Source organism: Diaporthe citri, assembly GCF_014595645.1.
Source record: "Diaporthe citri strain NFHF-8-4 chromosome Unknown scaffold_13, whole genome shotgun sequence".
Lineage (NCBI taxonomy): Eukaryota > Fungi > Ascomycota > Sordariomycetes > Diaporthales > Diaporthaceae > Diaporthe > Diaporthe citri.
The window spans coordinates 65,131-91,301 of NW_025064858.1; the positions used below are offsets into that span (position 1 = coordinate 65,131).

The 26,171-nt window shown below is 38.9% G+C and overlaps 6 protein-coding genes across 6 annotated transcripts; 4 read left to right on the top strand and 2 right to left on the bottom strand.

The window, feature by feature from the left end:
* Positions 1–10,768: 10,768 nt before the first annotated feature.
* Positions 10,769–11,728, top strand: INS49_004748 (uncharacterized protein; the record flags this gene model as incomplete). The annotated part of the gene is made up of 1 exon (XM_043165536.1): positions 10,769–11,728. One exon carries the CDS (start codon positions 10,769–10,771, stop codon positions 11,726–11,728), a length of 960 nt encoding a protein of 319 aa, XP_043017665.1.
* A 144-nt stretch (positions 11,729–11,872) lies between these two features.
* On the bottom strand, positions 11,873–12,478 carry INS49_004749 (uncharacterized protein; the record flags this gene model as incomplete). Its single annotated transcript, XM_043165537.1, has 1 exon — positions 11,873–12,478. The coding sequence occupies one exon, from the start codon at positions 12,476–12,478 to the stop codon at positions 11,873–11,875; it is 606 nt and encodes a 201-aa protein (XP_043017666.1).
* Positions 12,479–15,587: 3,109 nt separating this feature from the next.
* Positions 15,588–17,039, top strand: INS49_004750 (uncharacterized protein; the record flags this gene model as incomplete). Its single annotated transcript, XM_043165538.1, has 3 exons — positions 15,588–15,807; positions 16,043–16,858; positions 16,924–17,039. The coding sequence occupies 3 exons, from the start codon at positions 15,588–15,590 to the stop codon at positions 17,037–17,039; spliced, it is 1,152 nt and encodes a 383-aa protein (XP_043017667.1).
* Positions 17,040–17,944: 905 nt separating this feature from the next.
* Positions 17,945–19,747, top strand: INS49_004751 (uncharacterized protein; the record flags this gene model as incomplete). Its single annotated transcript, XM_043165539.1, has 1 exon — positions 17,945–19,747. One exon carries the CDS (start codon positions 17,945–17,947, stop codon positions 19,745–19,747), a length of 1,803 nt encoding a protein of 600 aa, XP_043017668.1.
* A 321-nt stretch (positions 19,748–20,068) lies between these two features.
* INS49_004752 (uncharacterized protein) lies at positions 20,069–21,605 on the bottom strand (the record flags this gene model as incomplete). Its single annotated transcript, XM_043165540.1, has 4 exons — positions 20,069–20,626; positions 20,692–20,868; positions 21,225–21,377; positions 21,453–21,605. The coding sequence occupies 4 exons, from the start codon at positions 21,603–21,605 to the stop codon at positions 20,069–20,071; spliced, it is 1,041 nt and encodes a 346-aa protein (XP_043017669.1).
* Positions 21,606–23,495: 1,890 nt separating this feature from the next.
* INS49_004753 (uncharacterized protein) lies at positions 23,496–25,934 on the top strand (the record flags this gene model as incomplete). The annotated part of the gene is made up of 7 exons (XM_043165541.1): positions 23,496–23,680; positions 23,742–23,768; positions 23,828–24,002; positions 24,059–24,066; positions 24,149–24,330; positions 24,380–24,667; positions 24,721–25,934. 7 exons carry the CDS (start codon positions 23,496–23,498, stop codon positions 25,932–25,934), a joined length of 2,079 nt encoding a protein of 692 aa, XP_043017670.1.
* Between the last annotated feature and the right edge of the window lie 237 nt (positions 25,935–26,171).

Consider the following 26,171-nt stretch of genomic DNA (forward strand, 5'->3'; position numbering starts at 1 on the left):
ATATAAAAGTTTATTATATTTATAATATAATAAAAGTAAAAGATTTATTTTAGCTTTAATATTTAAAAAAGTAAGTTATAAAAATTAATTATTTACTTTTATATAAATTATTAAATAAGTTAAATTAAAATATTTTTAATTAATTATATTTATAATAAATATAATAATAAAATTAACTTAATATTAAATAATTTATAATAAATTAATTAAAGTATTAACTTTAATATTATTTTTTAAAAAAGTAATTATATTAATTTTAAGAAATAAATCTTTAGCATAATTCTTAAAATATATTAATTTAAAAAGTATTTTTAATAAAATATATATTTTAAATTATATTATTAATAAGTACTTAATTAAAATTAAATTAATATTGCTAAGCATTAAAATATTTATAGTATTTATTTTAATAATTATAATTAAAATTACTTAAGCTACTTTTTCTTTAAATAATAAAAATTATTAAATATGCTTTTTTAATTTTAAGTTTATTATATTTATTAAGCTTATTTTTATTATAAAAAACTTAATATTTTCTTTTTAAGTTTAATTTTAATTAATAAATAGGTTTTTCCTTTTTTTTATTTTCTTTTTATTCCTTAATTATAACTTATTATTAATAATTTAAAATTAATTATTTTTTATTTTTTTAAAGTTTTTAAATTAAGCATAATTAATCTTTATAATTTTTATAACTTTATTTTAATTTTTAATATCCTTAGCTATATATTTTTTTTTAATTATAATAATATTTATTTAAAAAAGTTTATTATTATTTATAATTATAAGCTTTTCTTTAATATAAATTATATAATTTATAGGATTTATAAATATTAAAATTAAGCTAACTTTCTTTTAATTATTAAGCTTTTAAATTACTTTTAAGGCTTTTAATAAGGCCTTTTTTTTAAATAAAGAATTTACCTTAATAAGCTTATAATATTTAATTATATAAAGTAAATTAAGCTTTTTTTTTAAATAAAAACTTTAATTAATTATAAATATATTTTTTTAAATTATAATTACTTTAATTATAATATAATTAAATATAAGTAAGATTTAAATACTTTAAAAGGTTAGCTTAAATATTTTTAAATAAGTTAAGAAATATTAATAATTTCTTTAGCTTAAAAGTTATTAATAAGTTATTTAAAAAAAGTTAATTAAGCTTATTATATTAATATATATTATAATTTTAAGAAATATAGCTATAATAAACTTTAAGTAATTTATATTTTTTAAAGAAAAGCGTTAAAATTATAGCTTATATTTTATTATTATTAAGGTTACTTTAATTAAGTTTTATTAAAGGTTATTAAATAAAATTTATAGCTCTTAGCTTAATTATTTTAAAATTATTTTATTATTTATTATAAAAAAGAGCTTTAATATTTTATTAAAATAATTTAAATTTATTTTTAAACTTAATTAAATTAAGTTTTAACTTTATAAACCTTTTAATAAGTTTATTTATATTTTATAAATCCTAACTATATTTTTTAATAATATTAATATAATTAAATAATGCAGTCGCGAAATCTTCCGCTGCGCCAAAAGGGAGAGGGACCTACTGGTTGCCCAGGGGGCTCTTTTACAGGCTTATTAGGGGCATAATAAGCCTACCACGCTAGGCTTTAGGGGCATACTGCATCATTAGATTTAAATAAAGATTATTAAGCTTATAAGTTTTTATTTTAAAGGTAATTTAAAGAATTAAAATTATTTTAACTTTCTTAAAAGAAATTTAGCCTTTTTAAATTAAGTAAATTTTAATTAAAATTATTTTATATAAATAAATACTTATCTTGCTTAAAATATTTAAGTTTTTAATTAATAACTTTTAATAAGGTATATTTAAAATTTAGTTAAAGAATATTCTTTATTAACTTATAAGTAATTTCTTTTTTTATTAACTATTTTTTTAAATATAATAAAAGTATTTTATAAAAGGGTTAAGTTATAATAAGAAAAATATTATTTATATTATTAAGTTTTTAATTATATTTTATAATCTTTTCTTTTTATGCTTTTAAGTTATTATAAGGGTTATTATAAATAATATCTTTAATAATTATAATTAAGTTTATATAATAAGTTTAATTATTAAATTTATAAAAGGTAAAAAGCTTTTTTTTTAATTTTTTTAAATAAATTATTTAGCAATAATGCTTTTAATTACTTTTATTAAATTTAAAGTAATGTAATATTATTTAAGTAATTTTAAGATTTAATTATTTAAATAAGAAAATTAATAAGTAATAATTTTAAGGTTATTTAAAATCTTAATAATATTAATTTTATTAAATTTTAAGGTATTTAAATTATAAATTATAAATAAAGCTATTTATAATAAAATTATTATATTAATAAAAAGTAAAACTTTTAAAATATTAATTTAAATTCTTAACTTATTATTAATAGTAAATTATAAAGTTTAATTAAAGCAAAGTTAATGCTTTAATTAATAATAAGTAAGATTAAATTTTTTTTTTCCTTTAATAAGTTTCTTAAGATTCTTTTTTTAACTTTAAATAAAAAAGAATAAATAATTTTTAAGATTTAAAAATACTTTTAAAATAAAAGTAAGTTTAGGAAAGCTTTAAGCTTAAAAATATAATATATATATTATAATAATTTTTATTAAAATAATAATAAAATAAAAAAACTTAAAAATAATAATATTTTTAATTAAAGTAATTACTTTTAAGGAATTTATTTTTAATATTATTATAAAATACTTAAATTAAAGTTTAAAAAATAAAGATATTAATAAATATAATAAATAAAATAAATTTAATAAAAGGATATTTTATTAAGAAATAAAAATTATAAAGCTATAATAAAAAAAGCTTTTTAAATTTATATTTAATGCCTTACTTATTAATATTATATTAAACTTTTAATAAATTAAATTTAAGTTTAATTAAAGCTTAAGTAAGGTTATATTTTAAGTTTAAGTTTTTTATATAATTTAATTAATATAAAAATATATAATATAATGTTACTTATTAAACTTATAAGTAAGCAAAGTAAGTATCTTAATTTTATATTATAGCCCTTTTTATTTTAAACTTAAAATTATAATAATAATAATAAATATTAATTAAGAGTTTAAAGCATTTTTAATTAATATTAAGTAATATTTATAAAATTTAAATTTATTATTTTAATTTTAAGTTTATATTATTATTATATTTTAAGTATAATCTTTAATAAGAAATTTAAAATAAGTTTAAAGCTTAATAATATATTAATATAAGATTAAGATAATATTTTATTTAAATATTAAAAGTATAAAAGGTACCTTAAAATTAAAAAATAATTTTAAGGTATTTATAATATTATTATAAATTTAATTATACTTAATTCTTTTTTATAATAAATTAAAGATAAATATAAGCTTTAATTAAAGCTTTAAGTTAATATATAAAATAATTTAATAATATTTAATATAAAAATAAAAAAAGATAAAATTAATAAATAATTAATTTATAGCTAACTTTTTATTTTTCTTATTATTAATTAAAAATATATAAAATTAAAATTATATTTAAGTTAAATTATTAATAAAAATAAGCTACTTAAATAATAAGGGATAGATTTTATTAAACCCTTTTAAAAATAACTTAAGGAGGAGCTTTAATATAATAAAGAGGAAAAATAAAAATAAAAGGGAATTAAAGAAAGGGAAAAGATAAATATTTTAAAAATTCTTAAAAATAAGAAAAGCTTAATTAAAGTATTAAATATATAAGAAAAGAAAAAAGTTGATTTCTTAAAAGAATATTTAGAATAAGCGTAAAAGCTAGCTTTTTATAGCTAGCCGGAATTTAGCGCGGTACTATTTCTTACGTAATTCCCTGCACCCGCCAACAATATCCTTATTTTTAAGTAATTAAGAAAGTTTTCTTTAAATATTTATCTTTTTATTAAATTACCTTATTAATAATATTTTAAAAAAAGAGAAAATTTTTATTTATATTTTAAATATAAAAAAGGAAGGAAGTAAGCTTATTTATAATATAAAATATTAATAACCTTGCTAAAGTATTAACTTATATTATATTAAGTAACTTAATAAGTAAGCTTAGGTTAAATTATACTTATGCTTTATTAGCTTATATAATATTTAAATATACGGAAGATACTTAATATTATAAAGCTTGGAATTGCTTAAATTTAATTATTAAAAATATTGCTATACTTATATTTAGCATAATATTTTAATATTACTAACAAAAATATTAATTTTAAATAATAAATATCTTTATCATTAAGCAGTTTTTAAAGTTAATATAAATATTAAAGCCGCTTATATTATTAAAGAAGTTATAAAGAAAGGCTTAATTTATTAAAAAGGTATAATAAGTACGCCCTTTTTTATCATTATTAATAACTAAAGTTATTATAATGCCAATAACTTTAAAGTTAAGACCTTTAAAGTTAATAAGAAATATATTAAACTTATTATTATTAACTTATTATTTAATATCTTTATATATATAAATATATATAGCTTTAGCATATTATTAATCTTTAAGTAAATAATTTATTAATTAATATTTATTTTTATAATATATAAAATACTTTGTCTTTTTTTATATTATATATTACTATTATTATTTTTATTAAGTTAATATTTATTATTATAACTACTTTTATAAGGTTCTTTATTATAATTATTACCTTTAAATTAATAAGGCTAGCTTAAGTAAAAGTTTAATTAAAAGCCATTACCTTTAAAAGAAGATTAAAAATACCTTAAGCGTTAATTATTATTATTATATTGCTTATTAAAATAATATTGCTTTTTAATATTTATAATAGCTAAATTATTATTATTTTAATTATTATAATTATTAGCATAGCCTTATTTATAAGCTTATTAATTATTTTTTATAATTATATATTATAATATAAGGTTTTAAGCTTTTAATGCGTTAATATATTATTATAAAATAAAGTAAAGCTGCTTAATATTTATTAATACTATTAAAATAGCATAATAAAATTTAAAAATGCCTTATATTACTTATAAAATTATATCTTATAAAGAGCCATTTCTATAAGTAATATATTTAAGTACTTTATAGCAAAGCTATATTTTATTAATAAGCATTTAAAGAATATTTATATAACTCTTATTTAAGTTTTTTTATTAAAAAGTAAAGAAAATTAAAATATTTTAATTTATAAAATAATTATAATAATTATTATTTATATTAAATTAATTTTTAAGTTTCTTATATGCTTAAGTAAATAAATTTTCTTAATTAATAACTTAAATATAATATATTTTTATTAATCCCTTAAGTATATATAAAAAAACTACCTTAAATTATTAAGGCTAAATTTATAAATTGTTATAAGCCTTATAAAAAAAAAGATTTTATTATTAAGAATATTATATAATTTTTTAATAAATATTTTATTTTTATAATAATATTTATTTAAGTTAGCTATTATATTTAAGTTAAGTAAAAAGTTTTTTATTTTTATTAAAGGTAAAAGAGTATAATAATTATATGCTATATAAAAGTTATTAGCTAAAGGAAGATTATTATCTTTTCTTAATAAATTAAGAAGTTTTAAAGGGCTATTATTGCCTTTATTATTATTGCTAAATAAGCTAGGCGGTTTAAGTAGTTTAAGATTAAGAAAATTATTATTATTAAGTAGTTTCTTAGCTTTTATTAAAGCATAATTAAAGTTAAAAATAATATAAGTATTTAAATTATAATTTTAAATTTAATTAATTTTAAATATAATGCAGTATTTTTACTTTTAATTTGCTAGCTATTTAAAATAGTTTAATGCTTTAAGGATATATATTAATCCCTTTAAGGTATTTACTCCTTAAATATAAATGCTTTTAACTTAAAGAGTTTTCTTAATAATATATAGTAAATCTTTATTAATTTATATAAATATTAACTTAATTTAGCTATAAAAATCCTTAATAAACGCTTTATATATTTTATTATTTAATATATATATTATAGCTTAAATTCAGCCTTAAATATAAGTATTTAAGTATTATTTATTATTAAGAAATTTTAAGGAATTTATTTATATTAAAAAATTAAATATCTTAATAATGTTTTTAAATATAAAAATATAATTCATTATAATTAATATTAATAAATTATTTTAATTAGCAATATTGCTTATTATATTTATTATATTATTATTATTTCTTATTATTTTAATAAAGTAATAATAAGGGTGTATTTAATTTAGAAAAGGGAGTAATAAAAAGGGGAAATAAATGGTATTAAGGGAAAAATAAAGAAGTTAAGGGTTACTTTTATAACTTAGCTATTAAAAGGTAAATTAATTCCTTTCTTTATATTTATTTATATAATAAAATATAAATAAATATATTATTAATAAAAATAAATATTAATTTAATTCTTTTCATTATAGCTATTAAATTTAAAAGTTATTATTAAGATTGTTTAAGACGTAATAAATGCATATATATTAAGGGTAAGAAAGTTCGCTATAGTTTCTTATTATAATAATTACTTCTTTATATATTAAGTATTATTATTATTATAAATTACGCTATATAGATTTACAATATTAATAATGTTAATTAGCATAATTAAAAGGTTATTTATTTAAGCCTTGCTAATTTATAGTTGCCCTTATAATTATTAATTAATATTAGCTGGGTTATATATTGCAATATAACGTTTAATTAATATAATAATTAATTATTATTAACTATGGAAGAGAAGAAGGTAAAAGGCTTAATTATGCTAGCTATTTTATATGCAGCGCTAAGGCTTCTGCCTGCTAGGTATCTTAACGGGCCAAAGCTGCCTAGTCTTAAACAGTCCTCCATATAAACAACATCCATTATTCCCATAAAAGGGGTAATTTCTTATAAATAATTCCGTATCTTTAAAACATTATAATAATTATTTTATTTATATATTTACCTTTATTATTTAAATTAAATGTTTTAACTTTTACGCTAAATTAAGTTTTAATTATATTTAAAAAATCTCTTAATAACGTTTAAAATATTGTTTTTTTAAGTAATAAAGTAAATTTAATAAAATTAAACATAATTATTAATAAATAAAATAAAGTATTAAGAACTTTTTAATAATGTTATTAAGAATTTACTTAATAAATTAAATTAAATATACTTAAATGGCTATATAAATTATTATTTTAGCAATAAATATAAGCGTTTTTTAATAAACTTTATAAATTAATATAGTTTATAATAAAAATCCATTAATTTATTTAACATAACGTTTTTATCTTTATATAAGCATTAAGCAGTTAATTTTAATAAATTGCTATAAGTAAAAGCTTTATAAAATTCGCTATATATTATAAACATTACAAAGTTATTTTTTATTATTTAAATTTTAAAATTTCTATATTGAAATTTTACTTATAATATGTTATAAGATTTATTATATTTTAATAATAAGAAGATATTATTTCCTTATGCGTTTAATTAAAACCTCTTTTAAATTATAATTTAATTAAATAAATAAGTATTTCTTAATACATAACTATATAAAACGTTAATAAAGATACTTTTAGTAATTAATTTATTTAGCAATTATAGGAAGATTTCCATAAAATTAATGCCTTTTATAGCAAGTTAATTACTACCTATAATAATAATTATACTTAAACGTAATTATAAAGAGCTAAAGTCTTTTATGCATTTTATTATATGCTTTAAAGCATTAAAATTAAAAATCCATAATATTAAAATACTTATAATTATTAGCAGCTTTACTATATATATTAAAATATTAGCATATAATGCCATTATATTTTCCTTATTATTATTAAAAATTTTAATAATTTTCTTATTTATAGCTTAATTTATAATAGCTTATTTTTTACCTTTTTTTTATTTTTAATTAGCTTTATATTTAATAAGCTTTATATAATTAATATATAAATAGTTAATAAATATAAAGTTTTATATATAGCATTAAGTATATTTTTTATTACTTAATATAAAATTAATACTTATTAATATAAACTTTGCAGCTTTTTTTATACTCTTTAATATTAACTTTTTTTAAATAAAGATAAAGTAAGTTTTAAATTATTTAACTTTTATATAGGAAATAATATCCATTATTTTAAATTTAATTTTAAAAAATGTTATAAGGTTTTAATTATTTAAGTTATTAATAATATTATTTATAATATTTAATAGCATTATAAGCTAGGTTATAAAGTTAAGTTTTTTAAATAATTAAGTTATTAAACTTACTTTAAATAAATAAATAAATAATAAGATTAATTTAAAATGAATTTAGTATTTTAATAAGTATATTAAGCAGTAAATAAAGGGTATATATTAAATATTAATATTAAATAATTATAAGAGCTATATATTAGCTAAGTTTAATTAATATTATAAGAATAATAATATTATTTTTATTAATATATTATTATATTCTTTTTATTTACTTTAATTATTAAATATTGCATTATACTTGCCTTTAAAGCATATATATAATAATTAAATTAATTTCTTTATTTAAGCATTTATTAACTATATTATTAAGTTTAAGTTCTTTTTTATATTTATAATAGCTTATAATAAGATTTTTAAGAAGGATAATATTAAGGCAATATTTAAAGAAGTTAAAATTTCACCTTAAGATTTAAATTTTATTATTTTTAAGCTTAATATATGCTTATAAATTCTTAGGCAAACCCTTTCTATTTCTCTTTAATATTAAAAGTTTTAAATATTATTTAATACTTAGCAAATTATTAAGTAATTAAGCTTTATTAAAGGCAGGATTTTTACTTATTAAAAAAGCTTCCTTATATTAATTATAAAGATTGTTAATTAAATAGCAAAAAGTATATAAATAATAATATATAAACTTATTATTTTAAAGGATTAAGTTTATACTCTTAAGGATGCTAATATAATATTTATTAAATATTAAAGGGCTAAAAAAACTTAAATATAACTTAAAGAAATATTTATTATTAAGGAATCTTAAGTTTTTATTTAAGAAAAATAAAAGGGAAAGCAATTAGCTAATAAAATAAATAATAATATTAAGGAAGTAATTTATAATAAATTAATTAAATAATAATATAATAATTATAATAAAACTAAGCATAATATAAAAACTTATAAGAAAGATAAAGAAAAGTTAAGTTAATTAAATTTTAATTATATTATAATAAATCCAGCTTAATTAACATTAAATAATGCAAATATATTTATTTTAATAATTTATAGTAAATTATATTTTTAATAATATAATTAATATTATTTAATATAAAATGTAGATTTCTTATTAAAAGTTGCTTATTTTAAACTTACATTATACTTATATTAATTATTTTAAATTAATTAAATTAATTAAAAATAAGGAATTAACAGTAATTAATATTAATATTAGCTAAAGTTAAGTAAAGTTGCGAAAATCCGTTACTTATTAATATTTGCTACTTATTAATAAATTACGTTAAGTATATTTAATATTTTTTAAATAATATTTATATATCTTTAAGTATATTTTAAATAATATTAATTTATTTATTTATTTATAATAATTAACATTAATTAATATAAATAAATAAATAAAAAGAAGCAAGCAATTAAAATATTAAATAAAGTAAATATATTAAATTATTATAAGTTATTATTAATTATAATAGTTATTATAAGGTATAATAATAATATATAAGTAAAGGCTAATGATATTAAAATCTTAATAATTTAAGTATAAAAATAATTATAAAAATAAAGGTATTAATATTTCTTAATATTTTAAGATATTTTAAGCAATGCTAAGCTTATAACCTAATAAAGCAATTAAGCAAATAATAATTGATTGTTATGTGTTAAGGAGAGAAATCTCCCGCTATTAAACGCTTAGAAGGAGCCTATTTATAGGCTAGCGCTAGCGTATGGGCATACGATCCTCGCACCTTCCAACAGATATAAGTATGCGACCAAACAATTCCAGGATTATATGTTTTTCCCCCAGCAATACTTATCCAGGAACTCAGTGACCCAAAGCCCTTCCAGCCTGCTGATAAGAAGGCATTCGGAGGCGAGACATATGACCAGTACTGCAAGAGGCACACGTGGTCAATTGATGAAAGCAAAATCCATCACGGTTGGATTTAAATCTTTTGGAATGATCACCTCTCCATCCCATACTTTCACTTTGCCCTTGAAGCCCAAGGACGCTGGCCACCACCTCGTCATTCTTTCTGCGGTTGATTTTCGTTGCCGAGAACGCCAGTGATGTCAAGAAGAGGGAGAATTGAATCCATGATGTGGACTTGACATTTTCGTCGTATTATGTTAGTCTCAAAGATTCGACTCCACTTGCTCAAGGCTTCCTCAATACCATGTAGAGATGGCTAGGATTCTCCAACACCGTGATGCTCATAAATCTCGACCATTTTGATTCCCCGTACACGTGTTGCTTCGTCTTTCTTACTGTTTATTAGGAGCACAATCTGGCTCCAGAAGGTTTTGCCGGGCCCAAATCGGAGCACGGGCCTTGGGATGCGGGGGCCGGCGCCGAGTGGGGCCGGCTGTCAATGCGACGTCCGTTCTGGCCCCGGCGGCCGTTTCGGGGCCACCATTGAAACAGCTTGGCGCTTGGCGGGTCCTCGCTTTCGTTGCAGGCAAGCGAATTCCACCAGAATCAAGCATCTTGATCAATCCACCGACAAGACAATCCGACCTGCCTTCCATGAGATGCAGTAGAGCGAACGACTGCGTTACACTGTCGCAATGGAGTCGGCGCAATACTCACGCCTCCCAACGCTGCCGCACCCGGACTCATTCGAGCTGGAGCCCGACTACCTCGAACTCGAGAAGCTCGTCCTGCACCCGCCCACCCGAGCTGCGCGATTGAGGAAGTGGGCGCATCGCAATGCTCTGTTCGTGGGCCTTGTCGCCCTCTTCCTCACCGTCGCCACGCTCTACATCGCGACGACACTCGCAGCCAGGCCGGGGCTGGGGCTTATGGGCCGACCCTCAGGAGCATCTCTGAAGCAGGCGATAGAAGAACAACCGGCCGAGAGGCCCAAGATCGCGGAAACAGACAAAGGCATCGTGCTAGAAGAAGGCCCCGACCAAACCGACATCGAAGGCGACCAAGGCCTGCTGGCAGACGACGGCGACGCGGTGGAAGTACAAGGGGCCGGCAATAACGGCAACGTGACCCTCGATGTGCCGGGAGCAGACGTCGTGGCTGAAGATGGGAAGGGCCAAGCATCACTGCAGGGCCCACCAGCTTCGCAGGAAGACCCGCCGGAGCCCCCCATGCCGATCAAGGCGGTCTTCTACAGCGGCTCCGAGGGCCCCAAGACATGCCGCGGGCACGTGCTCGCCGTGATCAACCTCCCCAAGCCGGCTGGGCTGGGCGTGACGGGCGAGGCGCAGTGCTACAACTTCCCGGGCGAGCAGTACTCCGGGTGTGCCAACTTCATGGCCAACAAGGTGGACGGGTGCGCGGCCAAGGTGTTTGGGGACACGAACTGCCGGACCTACCTCAACACGGCCGCGTTCATGGCCGAGGACAGGGCGGTCGGGGGCCACTGGCGCAGCGTAGAAGTGCAGTGTGGCATCCCGGAGCCTGATCCTGCGACGCTGGGGAAGCCTCCCATGATGGACAAGATCTCGTCCATGGTGGATAACGACAAGGCAAAGGGCGGGAAACGGCAGGCAAGCAGTGGCGCGCAACCATGAGATCTGGTCAGGACCGGCGGCCAGAGTCACCTTTAGACGGCCACACGTTCAGATGGATACTCGAGAGAAGCGGCATGGACCAACTGACTGGGATTCTGCGGTATCGGAAGAGCTATACACTTGTGTGTCTAGACGTGGGGCCACTCAGTCGACCTGGATCTCGATGCTGTCCGACGCATATGTACCAGCGACAGCACCGCCACCGTAGGCCCCCTTCTCGATCGCCTCGCTGGTCAGCTCATCCCTTGACTTTGGCCAAACTCCCATCCACCGGCCCTTCACCTCGACCTTCGACTTCTTGCCCTTGAGCTTCTCGGCCGGCACCAGCAGCTCCTTGAGCACCACCTGGTTCTCCCGGCTCTCCCCGGGGGCCAGGCTAATGAGGGAGTTGTCGCTGGGAGGCATCTTGCGCGAGACCATGATGCGGGCTATTTCCAGCGGCTCGGACGCACCAGAGGGCGTGATGCTCAGCAGGCCGAGCGACAGGGCCAGCTCGTCCAGGGGCGACTCCCACGAGAGGATGGTGACGGACGAGGGGGAGTTGTTGGTCACCTTGATGGAAATCGCCGGCGGGGACTTTGACGCCTGGCTGAGCGAGACGTGCAGCTGGGAGAGGAGTTTGTCGTCTTGGCTGGCCATCCTGGTCGAGGTTGGGACTTGGTCGAGGTTGTGGTAGATGAAAGTCAGGACAGCGAAGATGAAGAGGCCGGTGAAGACGGTGGGGAGGCCAAATTGTGTTCGCGCAGGCATTGGTGGTGATATTGCTGAGAGGAGTGACGTCACGGCGTGAGTCCAGGATGGCAGTCGTCAATCAGGCATGCAGCATGAACCGATCTAATGACCTTAATGATGTGTGTTGTGAGCAAGCAATATACGGTGTAGAATATACGGGGACTTGGTACAGAGTAATCCGCTCAGAAATGAGTACGGTCTGCGCGTCAGAGTCGATTGTGTTGCGGTTATGAGAGTTCAGACGTGAAGACGTGAACATGGCAGGCGTGGTGTAATCCCTTGGGTAAGAATGCCTCATCTGAAGCATCCCATCATCAAACCATCTTCCTGTGGAAAGCTGCGAAGGGGGCAAGGCAATGCGTCGACCATTCGAGAACGTTTTACCTCGGGACAGACGCGCCATGGGCCATGGCACCCCCGCTCCCTGGGCCGGTCTTGGCTCAACATGCGTGGTCGGTCTCGCCTGTCAGGATCTGGCCGCCAAAGTTTGGAGGCTTGATACGGCAGACGGTCTTGGTGTACTTTAGTGGCTGCTGCACAAAGCACTGAGGCTCCATAGAAGTACCTTGGTATTCGTGAGAGACCGTGTGTGCACAGTACCTGACCTCTAATAAGCCTGTCAACTGGTCTGGCTCAACGATCTCCCACGGGACACTCAGGTGATGTCCTACCGCAGTCACAGCATCCATAGCAATCACGAGGTCCAGTCTGGTCAGCTAAATACTGTGACCTTCCAAAAGTGCTTTGGCGTGTACAATTTGTCTGGAGTGAGAGGGTCCGTCGATCGTGCCCCAATCCCAATGTCTAATGGCATCCACGCTGAGTGGTTGTGGAGCGAGTGCCATCTGATGTCCCCGCCAGTTTATTTGAACGTCAGCCATGTGTAGACACCATAGTGTTCGTCCCATGCAATATCCTGACCCCGCATCTGGCGCAACTGTGCCCGTTTCCGAGTCTGCATAAACTCCGGAGTCTGTTGCGGACATGTAGGCGTGTTGCCTTCAGTGGGGAGACGAGACGGAGTGCCGGTGGTGAGATGGTAATTGGCCACTCGACACTATGCTTGAGGCAGGCTCATGTGAGGATAAGGCTTAAGTGGCACCGCCAAGAGACACCAGAACTCAGGAGAGCGTCCTATGGTAGGTCCCAGCGTTTCTCCCCTAGGCCCGATGCTACGCGCCCAGGCCAATGTAGGAAGGCGGCTCCTAGTCGCTGCTTGGCGCCGAGAGCTTGGGACATTATGCAGTGCCGTGGCCGAGATTGGTAGGCAGACAGGGGACAACAACAAAAACATCGACGTGCAGAATGCACACAGTCTGGACAGCGCGTGCGCGTGGGCGGACAATGACAGCAGCAATTAAGGTGGGCTTCTAGCTCCGGGCCTGAGAACCTTCCTCATCTGGACCCAGTCTGCTAGCGGTCCCGCACAATTGGGCGTACAATTAAGCTTATACCCGAACTGGTTGCGGCTCTACAGTCCCGCGTACAGTACGGCCATTACGGCCTACACAGCATCTGGTCGACGGCGTTGTCACGACAGCATCAACCCGGCCATCCGATAACTCTGCGAGATTAACACACGGTTCGTCCCAGACAGATCATTGCAACTTTTGGAAGGTGTCAACCGAACCTTAGCGAGGTCTGGGGGAATGATCCAGCCCGGGCCTTGTCAAGCTTCGCGGAAGCGAGAGCCACATGTCCTAAGCCCCTCGCGCGTCTTGGACGGCAGACGTTGTCCGACTGTGCTCGACGGCAGTGCAGGTAGACAACGGGAATGCAGGTCACGTCTCGGTCGCCGACTCGGAAGAACCAGGTCGGGAAGAACATCACCGGGACCATTGCCCACGGCTGCTAAATCCATGAACCACAGCAATAGGCCCCCGCCCCTGAGGTGGCTGCTTGCCATATCCTCCACTCCATGGCACTCTATTTCAGACACTTCATCGTCATCGCGGCCCAGAGGCTTCACCAACCAAGACAACACAAGGCAAAGACCACCAACTTCTGCGCCCCTGGGTAACCAAGGCCAGCGTTTGCCCTTGAAGCCTTCTACATTCGGAAAGCAATTCGGCCAGGATCACACTAGAGGGAAATTCCAGAAGAGGCTATTGGTGAAACATCCTGCAAGTGTTATGTTTTTTCTCCCCAATCACCAGCGAGCATTGCCCCTCTCGCGGCCGTCCGCAGGAAATGTTTCCAGCCTTTCAACGGCCAGAGCAAGAATACATGTCCTCGTCGGTCTGTCGTGTGCAGATAGGGATCTCACCGACGTCCCAGACGCAAGAGTCAACACGTACCGGCAGCGCTTGAGCAGTGTAAGTCGTTCTGATTCCAGCTGCAGCGGCCTTATCTCGTCATCGCCAACTGCCATTCTCGCCCAGCCAGCTGCAATGCCAGGCGACTACTCATGCACATGCACGCCAATCCGGCACTGGGGACTGGCTACTACTCTCCAAGAAAGCTTCACCCCTTCCAAGGCGTCAAAGAGATCGCGAGGTCTTGGCCCCCTTCCACCTGGTCTACCTTGTCCACCTTCCGAACATGGTCGCTTACCAGGGCCACCCCTGAACCCATCACAGGCGGGGCCCATGTTGCTCCTATCAAGTCGCATCCTCTATAGTTCCCAAGAACCAGACAACATAGTCACGCCTCCGCAATAATATCACTGATACCTTCACATCCGTACCGCCTTCCCCGAGCTCCTCTGCCACCAACAGTCCTCCTTCGCATCGCATCGCCCGGGGCTGGCCACCATCATCTCCGGCACTCGTAGTCGCCGTTTGGCCCTGCGCAATGGCCCCAGCTTCCGGATTCGTGACCATCAGCCGGCTTGGGGCGTATTCCTTGCCGTGTTCTGGGCAATGCTTCTATTTCATATTCCCTTTGTGGTCTAGGTACCTTCTGCCGGAGGGTTTCCCACTCGGAGAGAGTATACATGCCTCACGACTGCCCTGGCGACGATTGATATAAAGAAAGGATTCCTCCTCTTGCCTCCACACGCTTCCATTTCCCATCTCCATCCTTCACCTCACCTCACATTCTTTCACCGGCACTATCACTCAAGGCATACGGCCCAGTCTTCTCAGTATCTGCTCAGCTTCGTTCTCGCCCGTAGCAATCAGTCATCATGAAGTTCTTGACCGGCCTCTCTCTCGTTGCCTCCGCCCTTGCGGTCAGGATGGACGTCACGAAGCGTGACAGCCCCCTCAAGGTCGAGATCCAAAGTGTTGGCAACTCTGCCGTCAAGGCGGTTGTCACCAACACCGGCTCTGAGCCCATCAAGCTGATGAAGACTGGTTCCATTCTGGACCAGACTGCCATTGAGAAGGCCGAGATTTTCTCTGGCGGTACGTACACACTGTTTCTTTTTCACAAGATCATGGTTCGACCCTTGTCATCTTATGCATGGAGTCTTGACTCCTGCGGGGCCGTGGTCTATGATTCTGCCCAGCATAATACTCCGGCAGTTCACAGCAGACTGCCGCCCATTGCGGGACTGACCGTGGCGAATGCAACGGCTTCTGATTCTGTTATACCACAATCTTTTGTCGTATGGACACCAAGCTAATTTACGACTTACAGCCGACCAGGTTGCCTTTGATGGTGTCCGTCTCCAGGTCCAGACCAGCGACCTTGCCGAGGATGCTTTCCAGACCCTCGCCGCCGGTGAGAGCGTTGAGGCCGAGTTCGACCCGGCCGAGGTGCACGATCTCAGCACCGGTGGTGACTTCGACTTCCTCGTCCGAGGAACGTTCCTGACCGCGTCTGCGGACAGCACCAGCATCGACGGCTCCGTGCCCTTCGACAGCAACGTGCTCAAGTCCCACGTCAATGGTGTTGCCGCCGCCAAGGTCCGCCGTGACTTCCACGACAACATCCAGAAGCGCACCCAGGTCCAGTCCGACTGCACTGGCACCCGCGGCACCGCGCAGCGCACCGCCCTGGCCAACTGCGCCTCCCTGGCCCGCAAGGCCGCCACTGCAGCCACCAGCGGCGACGCGGCCAAGCTCACCGAGTACTTCAAGTCGTCCACCTCGGCGACCCGCAGCACTGTCGCCGGCGTCTTCAACAAGGTCGCGACCGAGTGTGGCAGCACCACCTCGGGCGTGAGCACCCAGTACTGCACCGACAGTCTCGGCTACTGCTCCAGCAACGTCCTCGCATACACCATCCCCACCCAGAGCCTCATGGTCTCGTGCCCTCTGTACTTCAGCGCCCTGACCGGCCTCAGCACCCAGTGCCACGCCCAGGACCAGGCCACCACCACCCTCCACGAGACAACCCACCTGTCGCAGATCAAGGGCACCCAAGACAACGGCTACGGCTACGCCGCCATCCAGGGCCTGAGCTCTTCTCAGAGCCTCAACAACGCTGACAGCTACGCGCTCTTTGCAAATGGTATGTTTCCCCGTCTTTCCCAGGTCCTATGTAAGCAGACGCTAACGTCTTCTACAGCTATCCAGGTTGGATGCTAGAGGCGGCAACTGCCTGCACGAGGAGTGTGCCAAGGGCCGTCGATCAAATCAGGCTGTCGGAGGAGCTTTCTCATTATGTCACCAACACCACCGAGCGGGGCTGAGACAGGAGTTGTACATCAATGTGGAAAGATTATTATTACTTGTTTCCACTGTACATATTCTGAACTGTCAATCACACATCGAACATGTCCCCGAGCATTGCGTAGTGTTGTTGTAGTCATGCTAACTATGAGAACTTCTGTTGGTCTGAAGTAGCCACAATTTCCTCGTCTGGACACGATAGGACTAGGTGTAGAAAGATGCCTTAAGGATACGAGATGTGCTAATAGATTGCTGGTCTTCATTTAGGTGGGGAGAGAGCTTCTAAACAGCCGCAAATTCTGCGAACAGTGAATCAGCGTGGAGTTCTGCCGAATGAGTGCTGCTGTTCCCCTGTGGATGTGCATTCTTCGATGTGACTAATTTTTAAAGACAAGGAAGAAAATCGATCCTGTATGCGGTCTTGACCCACGCTCTGCCCCATACTTGTTATTTCCGTGGAAGGTTTGTAGTCAAGGGCACAGGATGAGTAAGCTACTCTCATATGCAATCAAAAGTATCAAGAAAAGTGGGTCCGTTCAGTTCACATCCCCTTATTTTTCATACAAGTTGATTTTTAAGTTTTTTAAACTCACTTAAATCTAATTAAACTTTATTTCATATAATAGCGCTTTCTTTTCTTATTATAAAACTACTCTTATTTTGGTTTTTAGATATATATTAGGTGTGTAAATGTTAAAAGTAATTTAAAAAAGAGGAAATTGAGGAAAAAGGGGGGGGGGGAGTGCGCAACTTTAGCGTCTTTTTGATACTTTTGATTGCATATGAGAGTACACTGCGACAAATGCGAGGTCGGAGAACTTGATCCGCTCGACCCCAACATCTCGAATTTCAGACTCGGCTGCATGAACTGAACTATCGGATGAACAACCGAGCGCCCACACATAAGATTTCACTCGGTGCAGACATGTCGTCTACATCTGGCCAAACAGTGCACCCCGTCGCCATCATTGGCGGGGGCCCAGTCGGTCTCAGCGCGAGCATTCTACTCTCGCTCCGCAAGATCCCGCACATCCTGCTCGAGCGACACACAGGGACGTCCATTCATCCCAAGGCTTGCGGCATCAACCAACGAACCACCGAAATCTTTCGCGTCATGGGAATATATGACGAAATACGAGCGGCTGCGTGTCCTGACGATGTAAAGACTCGCACGGCTTGGTATACAAGCCTGGGAGGCAGAGACGCCAACTCGGTGGACGGTCGCGAAATCTGGAGCCGGAATGCTTGGGGCGGTGGGCCTGATGCCGAGGAGTATGAGAGGCACAGTCCTGCAAGGTACGAAGTACTGCCACAAATACGACTGGAGCCGCTGCTCGTCAAGAGGGCTAAGGAGCTCAGTCCCGAGAGCCTGGAATTCGGTTCCGAGGTTACAGACCTGGAAGAGCGGGGTAGCTGTGTGGTGTTGAAGGTCCTGAACAGGGAGACAGGTGTCACGAGGGAGGTGTTTGCGTGCCTTGTGATTGCGGCCGATGGAGGGCGTGGCATCACAGACAAGTTGGGGATTAAGTGGACAGGAGAACGCGATATCCTCGAGATGGCATCGGTGCACTTCCGCGCTCGAATCCGTGAGCGGCATCCGGACCCGAGGAACTTCATCACCTGGTTCTCGCACCCTGATGCTGGAGGCAGCATTCGTACTGGGTATTTGTACCAGATTGGCCCGTGGCCGTTTGATAGCCCGGAAGCGAAAGCGAGCGAGGAATGGGTCTTCGCTTGTGCTCGGACCGCCAATGACCCCGTGAGCTTCAAGCGTGACGACATGCTCAAGCGCCTAGAGGATACCTTGAAGCTCGGCGAGCTTCCCATGGAGATCATAAGCCTCAGTCATTGGAATGTCCAGGCAGTGTCGGCAGAAAAGTACAGGCAGGGGCGGGTCTTCCTGGCTGGTGACGCCGCACACAGAATCCCCCCCTGGGGTGCGCTGGGTATGAACACCGGCATCCAAGATGTGCAAAACCTTGTCTGGAAGCTCAGCATGGCGTTGAACGATGAGGATAAATATGACCACCTACTCGCAACCTACGATACCGAGAGACGACCGCTGGGACAAAGGGTGGGACAGTCCAGCTTGCACAACCTACGAAGCCATGCCCTGGTCATGGATGCAGCCCTTGGTATGAGGCCGGAACAGTCCTCGGTCGAGAACCGCGCGGCCATAATGGCATACTTTGACCAGTCACATCCAGAACATGCGGCCAGGCGATTGGCAGTCGAGCAGGCGTCCAAAGTGCTTGATCTTGAATTCAAGGCTCCTGGGCTGGAGCTTGGCTGGTTTTACCCAGGATTAGGTGGCGCAACCGAAGCAGACCACGCACCACATTTGCTGGAAGACGGCAGCCTTCTGTCCGAAGTTGTATTGCCGTCTACGGTGCCTGGACATAATGTTCCCCACGTCTGGGTTCATAAACATGGCCAGAAACTACCCATCCGAGATCTCATTCCGCTGGACAAATTGTTGTTACTGGCTGATGATCAGCCTGGCTGGCGTCTGCTCGAGACCGAATTGGTGGATATCCAACAACTTACAATGTCTGATGCCGGAAATACCTGGTCAGAGCCTACACGTGAATGGGAGAGATTATTGGACGGCAACGATGCGGTTCTCTTGAGACCAGACGGCATCATCGCCTGGCGTGGATCATGGCATGACTCTTTGCCCAAGCAATGGCCCGGGATTCTAGACCAAGCTTTATGCATCAGCAGCTAAAGCCTAGTGTCGAGTGTAAATCAACTTTTGGGAACATCGAGCCCTGAGATAACCTCACTCCAACGACCCCCTCCGGTACACTGTTCTGTTGGTGTAATTTGGAAATTAAAAGGCAATTAAAATTGATGCCTAGACTACTCCTGTAGTGATTTGGGATTAAGTAGTATTTCCATCAACCTCCACTGAGAGTTGTTGAACTTCAACCGAAGACGTGAAGACAATCGAATAGAACTCATTTGCTCCGACTCACATGCTCATTATATCATCCATAACAGACCCATCTTTCCTTTCGAGACATAACGTACAGAACCTATCCGTACCCTAAACGTCCAAAAATGCGCGATCATTCTGATCCACATCATGGATACGACGACCCTCGGAGATATTGTACTCTCTGGTGACCATGATTCCGCCAGAACTGGTATAGTCGATGGGCGTGGGCCGCCTAGCATCGGATGGGCCGGGACCAGAGCAGACGGTCACCCTTGCGGGCTCGAAAACTCCAGCAACATGGAAGGGGTCGTGAGGTAGATCATCGACGGCGGCACCACCAACGCTGGGAGCTGCATCACGACTCTCGCCATCCAGTGAAACGATACGTTCGTTCGACCCATACCTCGTTTCCTCGGGCACGGGATTCGGGTCCTTGTTCCTCGTCTTCTTGTGCTGGTTGGGGTAACTCCCCAGCCTGTATGCTTGACCACTGCTTGTGGCTCGGCCGCTTCCGCCATTATTGTTGGTGAGCGCCAGTGTTGTGCCGATTTTCGCGAGGAAGCTCTTGAGGAGAGGATATAACATAGGCATGTTGGTCAAGACAAACGAGACAAAGGACTCGCGTACAGACCAGTAACCTGATTGTGAGGGGTCACTATCGCCAGCCTGAAGCAGATAGAAATCAGTTCTGATTGTACGTAAAAGCTGGAGAAGCTTAGGGTAGAACAGACGGTCAAAATCGAAATACATCGCAGAATGCCGAATGCCATTTCGAGTAGACCACCGCTGAACATGATGACGAGGGTGATCTTCTTTGCCCTCGGAAGACGCGATTTCCACACCATTGGTATTGGTATCGCCATCAAGTAGAAGTCGGTCAAAGTATTCATGACCATCACGAAGACGGTCTGAACATATGATATTGCTGGCATGCAGTGGTCTGGAGAAGGTAAGCCAATGATTGATTCACAGCGTACATGTGTGATGGCACTTACTGCCAGGGGATGGATGAATTTGCCATTGGTGGTCGAAGGGGATACATTTGAGGAAGGCAACCAGCAGACATGACACAAAGGTCAAGGGCATAAGAAACATTGCCCACTTGGTCAGGAATCTCTGGCTAGGCAAGCCGTCACTGTACCTGTCAGCTGGGGTGTTGAGTTTATTTGTTGTGAAAAAGTTCACCATACGTCAAACGCAAATAATAGACAACCCAACAGCCTTTCAGGAGCCATAACAGGGTAGTATAGAGCAGCAAGCCAACCACATGGGTCTTGGACCCGTTGACACGAAGTTGCCACTCTTCAGAACTTGGGTCAAGCTCGAGTCGCTCCTGGTCAGACATTCCATTGTTGGCAAAGCCGTTCCAGTACGCGACGACGTAGTAGGCCGCCGCTGACTCTGCCGTGTACACCAGCTGGATGTGGAGGGTTGTCAGCGAAACGTATCCACGGTATACCCATCTCATCATCCTTTTCAAGGCACAACATACCGTCGCCAAAGCTATCAAGAAATCGTCCAGCGCGAGCTTGCCCCATCCGAGCGTCACAATCCGGGAGTAGTAGCGAAGCAATAGGACCAGGTAGGCAACACTTTGGAGACCCCACACCTCATCAATGAATTTCTGTGCCTCTTCAGAAGACATTCTGTGTGAAAGTATTAGAGATAAGTGACATGGAGATGCGTCTACAACTAACTCGGATGGCTCTTCATGATGTGGATTGCCCGCTCTTTTAAGGCTGTCAGTGTCTTCAACCACACACGCCGAATACAGGGGGCTACGCATGATCTTGTGGCGACGAGAACGAGTTGGCGGGAAATACGGAACACAGCGCGTGTTGGCGGGACAGCATCCCTTCAATACGACTTTCTCACCGGGTCTGTCAAGAATCGTGCGACTACTTGCGTCGACGCACTCACTTGCATCAGATCCAATTGAATGCCAACTGGACCAGGATTGGAAAACTCGACCAGAAGTTCCATTGTCTTCCTGGACTGATGTCTTGAGGCCCCTCCGCTGCGGGAGGCCGGTGCTCAGACTGCAACGGCCAGCGGATTCATACTTATCCCTGAACATGGGCTGGGCTCCGGTGTTCTTCTATACTAACTGCCGCCCGTGTCTCAGCATCTTTCACCTTATAATTGACAAGTCAACAGCGACTTCTGATTACGGGCAAGGCGTTTGAGACTCCCCCTATTTCAGTCTGCCATTGGAAAAAATGACCATGTCATGGGAGAGCTTGTCACAGCACATATGCAACTTCAACTTGACGGACTGTGATCACTGGCCATCTTGATTCATACCCGAAAGGCCTACTTAGTTGCCTAAAATGGCACATCAACTTTGCACGACCAATAGCAAATTCAACATCTGACTTTATATCCTGGCAACATCAGGACCTCTTTGTTGAGGCCTGACGGTCTGAACATGTACAGGGGGGCCTTTTGTGAGATATCGACTGCAATATTGAGCCCGAATATTTATGGGGTGCCCCGAGCGCGGCTTTTATTTATGCTGGTTATTTAGTCTCGAGAGATCGAAACGACATCCAGATTCGCTGAGCGGCAAGACCCATCGTTGCGACTAGCTGTGCGGCTGCCAAATCCTGGACCGGCCGGGCGCAAGTTCGGATGGAGTTATGAGGTATTCCAGAGTCCTGTACAGTTCAAATTGCACCGAGGAAAAACTTTAGGGTACAAAGAAAGCGCAATCCAATGAGCGAATATAACAGGCAGCAGCAACAAACCTCGAATTCAGGGGACTCAAGCCAAGCCTCTCACCTTGCGACGCTCCTCTCTGCCCTTCGACAGATTTCCGGTCGACATGCTCCCGAGGCCCTCGTAGTTGGTGGCTTAAGTGCGATCAGTCGGAGAGACGGGGCCAGCGCAACTAACGCCGACGTGACAGACAGCGATAAGCGAGCACCAGATACCCTGGAACTCGGTGTGATCCTTGATTCTGACAAGGAGGTGTGCAACATGGGGACAATCATCCATTCCAGATGTTTGCCGTCGCCAGGCGCGTGGTTGAGCCCCCAACGAGGTCCGGAAAGCTGCATGAACCAGCAGACGAAGAGAAACGGCCGGCTGCAGGTCGACGGCGCTGTCAAACTCACAGCACTTTGATGTGACATCGTCCGGGTCCACACCCAATGACACCCAAGCGTTGGACACCACCACTATGGTTCGGGTCAGGGATGGAGAGGCAACCTCGCACCTGTTGCGGATCCCGGTGAGCTGGCTAGCTGATGACACGAAAGGATTCGCATGTGAGTCGGATGTGACCCTTGTCAGACTGCCCCCAGTACCCGAAAACCATATAAATGTTGCAATGGTTGGGGATTCCAACGGGATGGTCTGCTTCAGTCCAGGCGTCATATTGTGTCTGACCCTCCCTTACCTACTGCAGACACACAACTTTGCCGATCCATCTGCCCATAAATCTGAAATTCCACCGAGGAGACTCAGTTTGTCTTCTCCCGACCATCTTGCCAGTGACAGCACCATTCGGCTGGAACCAAGCCGCGACATCGACATGCATCGTCTGTTGAGATTTTCCCCCTTCAAGAAAGCTCGAGAGCCGGGAAATCACGCCGCCAAAGACTCTCCTACCGATTCTGGCTCTGGTGAGACCAACAGGGCCATGACTAATGGCACAGACTCACACGGCCCCGCTCACAGCCGGACGAACGGTGTCACCCCAATGTCAAATATCGATGTGTCAGTTCCGATCAAGCCCCTGCCACTGACATCGATAATTCAATGACTGACTTGGCGGTAGGCTCATTATTGGAGCAGGGCCAGCAGGGTAAGCTGACACATATGCGGACAGACCAACGTGCTCGCTGACATCGGCAATTGCCAAAGTCTAATGGCTGCTGCTTGGATGGCCCACTGCGGTATCAAGACACGCATTGTTGACAAGAGGAACGCGAAGATCTTCTCGGGGCAGGCAGACGGGCTCCAGTGCCGCAGTCTGGAGATCTTTGACAGCCTTGGCTTCGGCGACCGGGCATGGAAAGAAGCCAACCATATGATTGAGGTACGACACCGAACCGCCCCGTGTGTGGCGTGTGTTCTTTACTGATTTCGGAACAGATCTGCATGTGGGTAAGTGTCGATGAGCGGGCCGGTATCCTTTTGCCGAGATGAACACCCGGGGCAGTGTTGATAGTGTTCGGACTACAGAATCCTGGGCAAGATGGGGTTATCCGACGCTCCGATCGGATTCCACACTATTGTGGGGCTGTCTCGGTTCCAGCAGATTGTGCTACACCAAGGCCGCATTGAACGCTTCTTCCTCGACAACATCAAGAAGTACTCGAACGACAGTACCAAGGTTGAGCGCGGTGTTCTGCCTGCATCCCTGAGTATAGACGAGTCAGTTGTCGACCCGGGAGGATGCCTACCCCGTGACAGTAGAGCTTCAGCACCTCTCCGAAGAGGAGTCTACGCCAAAGCAGCAGATCAGCGGGAGCAAGGTCGCAGACGGGCTGTTTCGCAGCAGCCTCAACCATGAAGATGACGAAGAAGATCTTATCTCCCATGGTTCTCGGGCCGGGGAAAGAGAAATTGTGCAGGCTAAGTACGTGATTGGGTGTGACGGGGCCCGGAGCTGGACTCGAAGACAACTTGGGTTTGAGCTCCAGGGCGAGGCGACGGACTTCATCTGGGGGGTCATGGACATTATCCCCATAACTGACTTTCGTGGGTAACCAAAAGCTCCCTCATCTGTGTCCGGGTCACTGACGGCCATACAGCTGATATTCGCATGCGATGTGCAATCCACTCTGCTGAAAATGGCAGCCTGATGGTGATCCCGAGAGAGAACAGGCTGGTGCGACTCTACATCCAGCTGAAGGAGGTCGCACCAGATGCCTCGGGGCGGGCGGACCGCTCGAAAATCACCCCGGAGCTGATTTTCGACGCCGCGAAAAAGATCCTCCAGCCGTACAAGCTTGACTACGAGTACTGTGACTGGTGGACCGCATACCAGATCGGCCAGCGCGTGGGAACCGACTTCTCATCGCAGAACCGCATCTTCCTGGCTGGAGATGCGGTCCATACGCACTCTCCCAAGGCCGGCCAAGGAATGAATGTGTCCATGCAAGACACGTTCAACCTCGGCTGGAAGATCGCCCTTGTTCTGAAGGGCGTCGCCGACCCGAAGATCCTCTCCACCTACGCGGACGAGCGGCGACAGGTGGCTCAAGACTTGATTGATTTCGACCACCGCTTCAGCCGTCTCTTCTCGGGAAGGCCTGCAAAGGACGTGATGGACGCCGAAGGAGTGTCCATGGAGGAATTCAAGGACGCCTTCCTCAAGGGGAACATGTTTGCCAGTGGCTTGTCCGTGAAGTACGGCGCCAGCGATCTCGTAGCCAGCAATGCATCGAACCAATCCCTAGCGACCGGTCTCCCAGTTGGAATGCGTTTCAACAGTTTCAAGGTTTTGAACCAGGCTGACGCTCGACCTTGGCACTTCCAGGAGCGGCTCAAGGCGGATGGTCGCTTTCGGGTTGTCCTGTTTGCCGGCGATATTCTCGAACCTGGGCAAAGGTTGCGCGTCGACAATTTCTGTGCGCGACTGGACTCTGAGGAGAGCTTCATCCGACGGGGGAAATCGCCTGACGCGGAAGTCGACGGCGTTGTCGAGGTGCTCACGATACACTCGTCGAAGCGCACCGACACGGAACTACTGAGAGACTTTCCTGAAATACTCCACCCTTTCAACAAGTCCACGGGCTGGAACTATGACAAGGTCTTTGTTGATGATGAGAGTTACCATGAAGGATTTGGTGATGCGTACAAGAATTATGGCGTCGACAAGGAGCGCGGCTGTGTTGTCGTTGTGCGGCCTGACCAATATGTCGCTTGGGTAGGTGATGTGGATGACTTCGATGGCCTACAGCAATACTTTCAAGGCTGCCTTCGACTCAACATTAGCGAGACGTCGAAGGTCGAGCGGGACTGAACATTTAGACACTAGTCCATTCGAGGAGAGTGTAGTCGATGCGATCTTCCTGGTTATCTAGGTATATACGTGAAATGAATTGTAGCCTCAAAGATGAAAATTACTCGGATAATCGAAAACCAGTAGCTAGCTGCATGACACAATTCTACTCTATTCTCTACTCAGCCATTGCTTTCCACGACATGGCCTTGCGCTACCTCCAAAGAGTCAAGCAACAGATCAGAAACAAGGGCTTGT